This window comes from Camelus ferus, chromosome 10 (assembly GCF_009834535.1).
Source record: "Camelus ferus isolate YT-003-E chromosome 10, BCGSAC_Cfer_1.0, whole genome shotgun sequence".
In the NCBI taxonomy this organism is placed as follows: Eukaryota; Metazoa; Chordata; class Mammalia; order Artiodactyla; family Camelidae; genus Camelus; species Camelus ferus.
Window position 1 is genome coordinate 65,565,608 of NC_045705.1, and position 9,438 is coordinate 65,575,045.

The 9,438-nt window shown below is 54.6% G+C and overlaps 1 protein-coding gene across 2 annotated transcripts in view; it reads left to right on the forward strand.

Moving 5' to 3' along the window:
• The window catches only part of CAPN1 (calpain 1), a 24,629-nt gene extending 15,546 nt beyond the window's left edge, over positions 1-9,083 (forward strand). For both annotated transcript variants that reach the window (XM_032489764.1, XM_006179543.3), the window contains exons 11-22: positions 2,242-2,420; positions 3,400-3,411; positions 4,190-4,401; positions 4,495-4,534; positions 5,122-5,187; positions 5,274-5,331; positions 6,121-6,185; positions 6,590-6,658; positions 6,879-6,957; positions 7,469-7,585; positions 7,927-7,985; positions 8,333-9,083. In XM_032489764.1, the coding sequence (XP_032345655.1) occupies positions 2,242-2,420; positions 3,400-3,411; positions 4,190-4,401; positions 4,495-4,534; positions 5,122-5,187; positions 5,274-5,331; positions 6,121-6,185; positions 6,590-6,658; positions 6,879-6,957; positions 7,469-7,585; positions 7,927-7,985; positions 8,333-8,359 (983 nt within the window). In that variant the 3' untranslated portion in view covers positions 8,360-9,083. The remainder of the gene's footprint in view (positions 1-2,241; positions 2,421-3,399; positions 3,412-4,189; positions 4,402-4,494; positions 4,535-5,121; positions 5,188-5,273; positions 5,332-6,120; positions 6,186-6,589; positions 6,659-6,878; positions 6,958-7,468; positions 7,586-7,926; positions 7,986-8,332) is intronic.
• The last annotated feature ends 355 nt before the right edge of the window (positions 9,084-9,438 follow it).

A 9,438-nucleotide genomic window follows, 5' to 3' on the forward strand; every position in this document is an offset into this window, starting at 1 on the left:
GAATGCATTTGGGTAGTTTCTTCTGATTCATTCTCAATTCACTAATTTTCTTTTTTGCTGTGTCAAATCTGTTGGTTAATCCTTCCAACAAATACTTAATTTCAATAGAAAGATTTATTTCTGGAAGTTTTAAAGGCCCTTTTTCTTATCTGTTCATTCTTGCTCATATTTTCAAGCTTTTCAAGTTTCATCTTTTATTTCTTTAAATGTAGTAAGCTTAGTCTTTCACATTCTGTGTCTGATCATTTCAATATCTGAAGTCTTGAGGAGTTTTTTTTGTCTATTGTGGTTACTAGTTCTCAGCCATCATGTCTTGTTTCCTTGTGAGATTTTTGGCTCATTTGGCCTAGAAGGTTGTCTCTGGGAGTTCTTAGAGTTCTTGAATGAAGTTAAGTCCCTTGAATGTTTCTGCCAGTCACCTGGGATACTCCCAACCCAGGACTTCTAAAAATAAATTCTCCCCTTAAGGTTTTTTGTTTTTTTTTGTTTGTTTGTTTTTTTTAATCTCAACAGCAACATAAATGAAAACTGCAAGCTCATGTGAAGGCTGGATTGTGATTATAAATTCTTGGAGAACTTTTTCCTTCCTCCTAGTGGTTTTATTTTTCTTTCACACTTACACTGCTGGTGTTCATCACAGAGCTTCTAATCTTATTGCAGGGGTCTCCTATTAGACTTTATCTCCTGCCCCTGTGCTCAGGACTCAAGGTCTCTAGGAGTCAACAGAAGTCCTTTGGTGTTATTTACCTTTTATGGCTCCTAGTTTCCATTTTTTTAAATAGCTTTATTGAGATATAGTTCATATACCTTATAATTCACCCATTTACAATGTGAAATCCAGTGTGGCTTTTAGTATATTCACAGAGTTGTGTATCCATTATCACATCAATTTTGGAACACTATCATTACCCCAGAAAGAAACCCTATACCACCTAGATGTTATTCCCAAGCCCTTCATCCCCAGGCTACCACTAATCTACTTTCTGTCTCTATGGATTTGCTTGTTCCAGACAATAATATAATATAAATAGGATCATACAGTACATGGCCCTTTGTGACTTTCACTTAGCATAACGTCTTCAAGGTTCATCCATGGTATATAGCTTGTGTCAGTGCTCCATTCGTTTTATTGTTGAATAACATTCCATTGTTTGGTTATATCGCATTTTGTTTACTCATTCATCAGTTGATGGGAAATTGGGTTGTTTCTATCATTCAGTACTATAAATAATGCTGTTATGAAGTGTCACATACAAGTTTTTATATAGACATATGTTTTCATTAACCTTGGATACATACCTAGGAGTGGAATTGCAGGGTCACATGGTAATTCTGTGTTTCACCATTTGAGGGACTGCCAGGTTATTATGCCAAGTGGCTGCACCATTTTACGTTCCCACCAGCTGTGTGTGGGGTTCATTGCTTATTATCTATCTTTTTTGTTTGTTTTTGTTTTTCAGGGGGAGGTAATTAGGTTTGTTTGTTTAACTGGAGGTACTAAGGATTGAACCCATGACCTCATGCATACTAAGCATGCACTTTACTACTGAGCTATACCCTCCCCCTATCTTTTTGATTTGTGTTAATTTTGTATATGGAGAGGGGGGAGGCTGTGGTTTATTGGTGCCTTTAAAAAGAAGTTTTGTGTATTCAATCCAGCACGTGGTTGTTTTAGTCAAGAGGGCTGTTCAGGCAGCTGAATCACTATACCAGTCCCCCTCAGCCCTTGCAGCTCTGTGGCTGCCTCTCAGACCCCGCTTTCTCTCACCCTCTTCTAAGTCATTGTCCACACAGCAACCACCTTCTAAAATCCTAATCCAATCATGCCCCTCCTGGGGCAAGCCTGACTGGAAGTCAATCCACACTCCTTACCTCTGCCACCTCCCAGGATCCCTTGTGCTCATGAGCCCTACGTGGGGGTCTTTTTGTCTCTCTCCTCCTGGCTCCTGCCTCTCAGGGCTTCCCCTTCATGTCTCAGCTCAAATATCATCTCAAAGATTCCTTCCCTTTGTAATTGTTCTGTTAATTAACCTGACATGCTCATGCTTCGCCTCCTCTTCTGGAATGTGAGCTCATGAGGACAGGGATCCTGTGTGTCCCCACTGCACATCTGTCGCTTGGTACATGGTGGACACTTAGTAATATTTATTGAATGAAGGAATACGTGGAGGAGGGGAAGGCTTGGTGTGGGGCTGCTCTGCTCTGCCTCTCCTCCAATCCCTGCCTCCCTACCTCTTGCAGCCACCTTCTGGGTGAACCCCCAGTTCAAGATCCGGCTGGAGGAGACAGATGACCCGGACGACAACTATGGGGGTCGTGAGTCAGGCTGCAGCTTCCTGCTCGCTCTCATGCAGAAGCACCGTCGCCGGGAGCGCCGATTCGGCCGTGACATGGAGACCATTGGCTTCGCTGTCTATGAGGTGAGTGGGTGGATCCACCCAACACTGCAGAGAAAGCCGGCCTCCTGGCCCACCACAGGCAAGCTCTGCCAGGGGCGCCAGAGGACGCCGCTGCACCCGCCCATCAGAAGCCCACGGACGGGGCCAGTCACACCCCTGAGGCGGAGGGCCTTAGATGGAGCCTTCTAGAGGCACCTGCTGAGGCCCTTTTGCCAGGACTGGGGCAGCCAGGAACCTGAAATTCACCCGTGAGGCAGAGGAGGGGAAGGAAGATATTTGGCTAGGGGAGGGGAAGACTGCGATTCTCCCCCATCCTTAGAGGCTGGAAGGCTGCACTTGGGTAGAGGGCTCTGGCTTAGCTGACACCTGGGAGGCAGCTTCTGGGAGACAGGCTTTGGCTCAGCTTCAGAAAGAAATGGGCAAGTGGTCTGCCCTGGAGGAGCAGTGAGCTCCCCATCTTGGAAGTACGTAAGCAGAGGCTAGCCGTGGAGGGCGCTGTTTCATGCACTGTGTTCAAGACAAACTCCTGGATTTCCTTGGTGGAGGTAAAGGATGGCTACAGCCTCGGCCCAGGCCCAGAGCCCTGGCAGCAGATTGTTGTGGACCTCCAATGTCCCTGGGCTGGAGGACTTTGCAGCTAGCCGCCCAGGGGGCTGTCCTGGAGGCTCTGGTTCAGAGCTGAGGTGCAGGGCATTCCAGGGACAAAGAGGGCCCTGCCTGGGCCTCCCTCCAGGGGTCCTGGGGTCCTTCTCTGGCATGAAGGCAGGTCTGGGTCACCACTGGCCCCAGGCCCAGGGCCCTGCCCTCTAGTCTCCTTATCTCATCATTCTCGTTTTAAGAACTCAGAGAATATATGTATATATAAGCATGACTGGGACTTTGTGCTGTGTACCAGAAATTGACACATTGTAACTGACTGTACTTCAATTAAAAAAAAAAACTCAGAGCCCCTGCCCAGCACATCCCATGCTCCCTCTAATGCCCCTTGTCTCTCTGGCAGGTCCCTCCGGAGGTAGGTGGCTCGCCTGGATTCGCACATACTTGAACACACATGGCCCGACGGCGCCCAGAGGGGAGCAGGACGGCCGATCGCCCACATGTAGAGAGCTAAGAAGGCACCTCCTTTTACGGCTTATGAAGTGCACCCACACCCCTGCCCACTATTCAGTGGACAGACCAAACATTGCCTTCCTGGGGGGTCAGAGCAGGTAATAAGTAAGGGAGCTGGATTTGAACCCTGGCCCTCAGAGCCCTGCCCGACACACACACATGAAGCTCTTCCTGTCTCACTGTTTACACCGAGTAAGTGCTGGCTGAGGCCATCTGGGGCACTGGTTAGGAGCAGGGTGGTGGATGGGCTGAGTGTCCTGGACCCTTGAGCAAGTTGCATAAGCCCTAAGCCTCAGCATCAGTGTCTGTAAAATGGACTGTCCTGAGCATTAAGTGAGGTGCCACATGGAAAGGGCCCTGCAGTGTCTGACATGGGGGACCTCCAGGTGAGGATAATGAAAAAGTAATTTCATGGTGTCATAGGATCTACGCTCACCTCCATGGTATCTCCTCACCTTGACCCTGTGCAGTAGACAGGGCTGTTACACCCATTTTACAGATGAGGAAACTGATGCAATATGACTTGTCAGTGTCAGGCAGCCTGAGGGTGACTGAGTCATGACCCAGTTCTCCAGCCTCTTGGCCAGAACTTGGAGCCTGGGGTCTATGTCTGGGACGGGGGCAGCTCCTCAGGGTGGGCTGAGGGGCAGCTGCAGCCCCCACTCCTCCCCTCCCACCAGCTGGTGGGCCAGCCAGCTGTGCACCTGAAGCGGGACTTCTTCCTGGCCAACGCGTCTCGGGCCCGGTCAGAGCAGTTCATCAACCTGCGGGAGGTCAGCACCCGCTTCCGCCTGCCGCCCGGGGAGTACGTGGTGGTGCCCTCCACCTTTGAGCCCAACAAGGAGGGTGACTTCGTGCTGCGTTTCTTCTCAGAGAAGTGCGCGGGGACCCAGTGAGTAGGAGGCCACTTCGTACTCTGCTCCCTACCTGTCCCACGCCCCTCCTGCATCCCCCTTGACTGGTCCCTCTGTCTCCCCACCTGCAGGGAGCTGGATGACCAGGTCCAGGCCAACCTCCCCGATGAGGTATGTGCCCTTCCCCCACCAGCCACCCTCCTCTCCTTCACCTGGGGTGTGTGATGGGGACCTGGGTGTCCTGTCCCCTGGGCTCCAGCTGGCAGGGCAGAGCCTTTCCTGGAAGGAGCCACAAGAGTAATACTAACCTGTCATTTGCCCAGCACTTTATAGTTTGCAAGGGACTTTGTGATAATAGTGGCGCAGGGTCCCTGGGTTCTCACTCTGCTGAGTCAGTGCTGAGCTCCTTACGTGGGTCACCCTGTTTCCTCCATAACAACCCTGTCAAGTGCTGTCACCTTCCCCCCTCCCAATGGGACACTCAAGTTCAGAGAGGCTAAGGAACTTGCCCAAGGTCATGCAACAGGGATTCAAAGCCTCACCCTTCATCATTGAACTGAACTTCATTCTCCACATTTAAGCCACAGGAGTCTGGGACAGGGGTAGAGCAGGGGCTGGGTTCCCATTTTACAGAGGAGAATGATGCTTAGCAAGGGGAAGTGACCCATAGCTGATGAGTTGTCCCAGCCCTACCTCCAGCCCATGCAGGGGCCCAGGCCAGGGCACCCCTGACCTGCTCTCTCCGCTTCTCCATCCAGCAAGTGCTCTCAGAAGAAGAGATTGATGAGAACTTCAAATCCCTCTTCAGACAGCTGGCAGGGGAGGTAGGTCAGGGTGTGCTGGAGGGGTACTTGGGGGCACCGAGAGACAGCCTTTCCCTGGCGGGTGCCATCCTCCCTCTTCCTCCCAGGACATGGAGATCAGTGTCAAGGAGCTGCGGACCATCCTCAACAGGATCATCAGCAAACGTGAGCGCCCCTGAGTGGCCACTCTGCACCCTGGGTCCTGCCTTGAGTTTCCTCCAAACCCCAAAAAAACCTAGGCTTCTGCTCCCACACTGAGGGGAACCCAAGCCCCTGCTCTTCGTGGGTGGGGCACCTTCCACTGTCTTTCTGAACCCTGCTCACCCCCATTTTCCTCCCAAACTCCTTGTGCTATCTTGCTGGACCCCATTCTCCATGCCTGAGTGCTGTGCGCGGTGTGATTAGAAGCTTAGCCTCCCAACAGCATCTTAGTGCAAGAGTACAGCCTCTCTTCCTACCAGAAGATGCACCCCTGGGGCCCAGGAGGGTGGCTGGCTTTACCCCTGAATGTGCCCAACTGAAGGCACCCACTCCCCAACCTTCCCTTTGCCCCCGCCTCCTAACTCTGACCTCTGACCTCTGACCTCTGTGCTCTTCCCTCAGTCCAGAGCCCTCTCCTGCTCTTCCCACCCTTCGGGGCCTGCAGCAAACCCCACCCCTGCCGTGACCACCGTTGCTGCATGTTCAGCTGCTTTTCTTTCCCGTTGTTGAGCCTGTTTCATTTCACTCTGGTCTAATTGTATTGACGTGGCTGTGGGGACGCTGGCTTGATTGCTAAAATACTTTAAACTGTTTTCTGATGATAAAAACAATCCTACACATCTACTCTGCTAAATTTTACACACCAGGGAACAGGATGGTGCCCCCCAACCCCCATCCCACCCAGTGCCCCCAACACGGGGCAGGGCCTGGAGGCTGGCAGGGTTGAGATGTTGGAACTGGTTTTCCTTGCAGACAAAGACCTGCGGACCAAGGGCTTCAGCCTGGAGTCCTGCCGCAGCATGGTCAACCTCATGGACGTATCCTCCCTCAGCTTCTGCCTCCTGAGTGGTGCTTGGGGTGGGGGGTGGGCGTGGGAAGGGCACTCAGTGACCCGTCCTGGGAGCAGCACAGAGAAAGGGACAAGTTGGACAGACCAGTTCCTTCCTGGCATCTTCCCCTTGATTGGGGAGGGGAAACTGAGGCACAAGCCTGTGTCAAGTGAGAGGTGGAGCAGCGCCTGGGTCCGCAGGTGACCCTAAGGTGCTGTTGGCACCCCAATTCAAGCCCCACCATGGGCCAGCTGTACGTGGGCTCTTGCCCCTTCTCCCCTCCCTTCCCCTCATCTCGCTCTCTCCGCAGCCAGTCTCCCTCTCTCCCTGGGGCTCACTCTCACCCTGTGCCTGGTTTAAGCTATGGAGTTGCTTTCTTAACGGCTGCCCAGCGTGATGGCAACGGGAAACTGGGCCTGGTGGAGTTCAACATCCTGTGGAACCGCATCCGGAATTACCTGGTAGGTGGTCCCTGCTGGCAGTGCCCTCCCCGCCTCTGTGGCCTCAGGCTCCTGGCTGGCTGTGTGGACTAGGTCCTGGCCCTGGGTCTACCTCTCTGAGCCCATATATCCCAGTGACTGACCCCCTTCAGGCCTCTCCCCTCCACCCTCAACAACCCTCCACCCGGAGCGGACAGGATGGGCTGGATGCTGGGCTGAGCCCTCACCCTCTGCTCCCCAGTCCATCTTCCGGAAGTTTGACTTGGACAAGTCGGGCAGCATGAGTGCCTATGAGATGCGGATGGCCATCGAGTCTGCAGGTGAGGCCCGAGGGCTGGTGGTACTGGTGGAGCCCCAGGTCACTTTCCTGACAGCTACCTGGGGCACTGGCCTTGTCCCTAAGGGGTGATGGCAGTGTTGGTGAAGCAGTAACAACCCTTTTATCTCAGTTACTGAACCAGAGCCTTACCAGCATTTCCTTTTGTCCTCACTGCAACCTAAGGAGTATAGGCTCTTTTATTATCCCATTGAGCACAGAGAAAAGTGCAGCTCAGAGAGGGGAAGTGACTGGCCTGAGGCCACACAGCCAGGGAAGAGTGGGACCAAAGTCCAGTGAGAGGGGTGCAGGGCCCATCCTCACAGTCCCACGTCAGCGTGAGGCCAGGCACTCAGAACAAATGAAATTGGACCCCAGGGCCATGATGGCCACTCCTGATTCCCTGGGGCTGTCCCGTCCTCAAGCTCCCTCCTACCACCTGGCACCCCCCACTTCTCCATCCCCCAACCCCCTCCGGCTGCACCTCCCTGGCCTCACTTGCTCTCCTGGGCCAGGCTTCAAGCTCAACAAGAAGCTGTATGAGCTCATCATCACCCGCTACTCGGAGCCCGACCTGGCTGTGGACTTCGACAACTTCGTGTGCTGCCTGGTGCGGCTGGAGACCATGTTCCGTGAGTGTCCCCATCAGCTCCCACCTCCAGCCCTGTCCCAAACTCGCTCCTGTGAGCTTGTGCAAATGACAGGTACAGTCTTGTGCTGTGACATGTGCCCAAGAGGCAAAGGTCTTGGGCAGTTGAGGGTCCAGGCGGGCTGCGTGCCAGGAGACAGGGAATGGGAGGGAACTGGGGAGGGGTCTCCCAGGCAGCAGGAAGGGCTGCTCCCCAGCTATGAGGGTGAGAGCTTGGGGTACTGTGGGGAGGTGGGGGGTGAGGCAGGAGGTGGGGCAGGTCCTGGCCCTGCCTGGTTGTCCCTCTGAGACTTAGCCCCACATCATTGTTTCTTGAACACATAGGGTTTTTCAAAACTCTGGACACAGATCTGGATGGAGTCGTGACCTTTGACTTATTCAAGGTGGGACTGTCCTCTGGCTGGGTTGAGGTGGGCACTCAGGGGTAGTGGAGTGTTCTTACCTTCCCAGGTTGGAGCATGTGGCCTCAGAGCCAGCCCTAAAGGCCCGCCACCTGAGTCCTGCAAGGATGCGGTGGGGTGTCTGGGTTTTGGGAAGGGAGGGCCAGGCCCCTGGAGGCTCCCCCTGGGGTAGAGGAGGTCAGAGAGGGGCTCCCTCCCCAGGAGGGTCCCTCTCCCACTGACCCTCAGAGTGGGTGAGAGGCCGACAGCTCCTGAGCCATGGAGCTGAGAGGCTGGACTTGGGGTTTCTGCCCCCGGCTGACCCCTCCCTCCATCCTCTTTGCCCACAGTGGTTACAGCTGACCATGTTTGCATGAGGCGGGGGCTCGGGCCCCTTGCTCTGTTCCTCTGCTCTCCTCATCTGCCAAGCCATGCCTTCCCGCCACGCCGCCCCAGGCCTCAGCAGCTGCAAGTGCCTTCCTTGGAGCAGGAGGCGGCCTCATCCTCCTGTCCCCTCACCTCCCAGCCACCACGGTTCATCTGCTCTGGGCAGAGCTGTGGTTCTCCCTGCCTCCACCGGCCACGGGCTCCGATGGACTCCCCCAGCCTCTCCGGTCGCCAAACCAGGAAGGCAGCTTTTGCTTGTTCCTGCCTCAGGATGGGGCTCCCCAGGGAGCTGACAGCCCCAGACCTCGAGACCTCCTCTCCTCTCCCTCCACAGGCCACCCATCCAGTCCACCCACCGGCCTCACCTGCAGACTTTAAACTATAACCACTAGCTCTGCACAGTCTGCAGTCTGGATGTGCGGAGCCCCCTCCCAGCTGGGGCCTCCTCCCTGGGACTGGGGGCGCCTCTTCCTTCCTGTGTAGAAGCCAGTGCCCCTCTCTGGCCCTCCTCCCACCTGCCAACCAGGAGCGGCCTGGCCTGGGGGGTGGTCAGACCTTCCTTCCCTCTCCCCCTCCTTTTTTATATTGGTGATTTTAAAGGGGACTCTTCAGGGACTGATGTACCAGTTGTGGGGGTGCTAGAGGCACCTGGGCATGGGGATATCTCATGTTGCTTGCAGAGAAACCCCAGCTAATAAAGGGAAAGGCCCCACCTCTTGTCTCTGGATTGTGTTTCTATCTAAACCTGCTGCCCGGGAGGGCACAGCAAGCCTTGCTCTGCAGGGACCACCCAGGGCCTCACACCCGCTCCTGCCCTGGCTCCATCTTCTCCATCACCCTGGAGGCTCGCACCCCTGCTAGAGTACTGAGCACTGGGAGGGAAGGATGGGGCCCCGCTGCAGGGGCAGGGCCACGCTGCTGAGGTCCCAGGTGGCCCTGCTGGTCCTACATGCCCGCCTCCTTCGAAGCCCAAAGGCCTGACCCCTGCCTTCCCTGCACACTGCCTGGGAGGCTCTGGCTGAAACTCAAACCTTTACTTAGCACAAACCTGACCCCCTGGGGAGCTCCC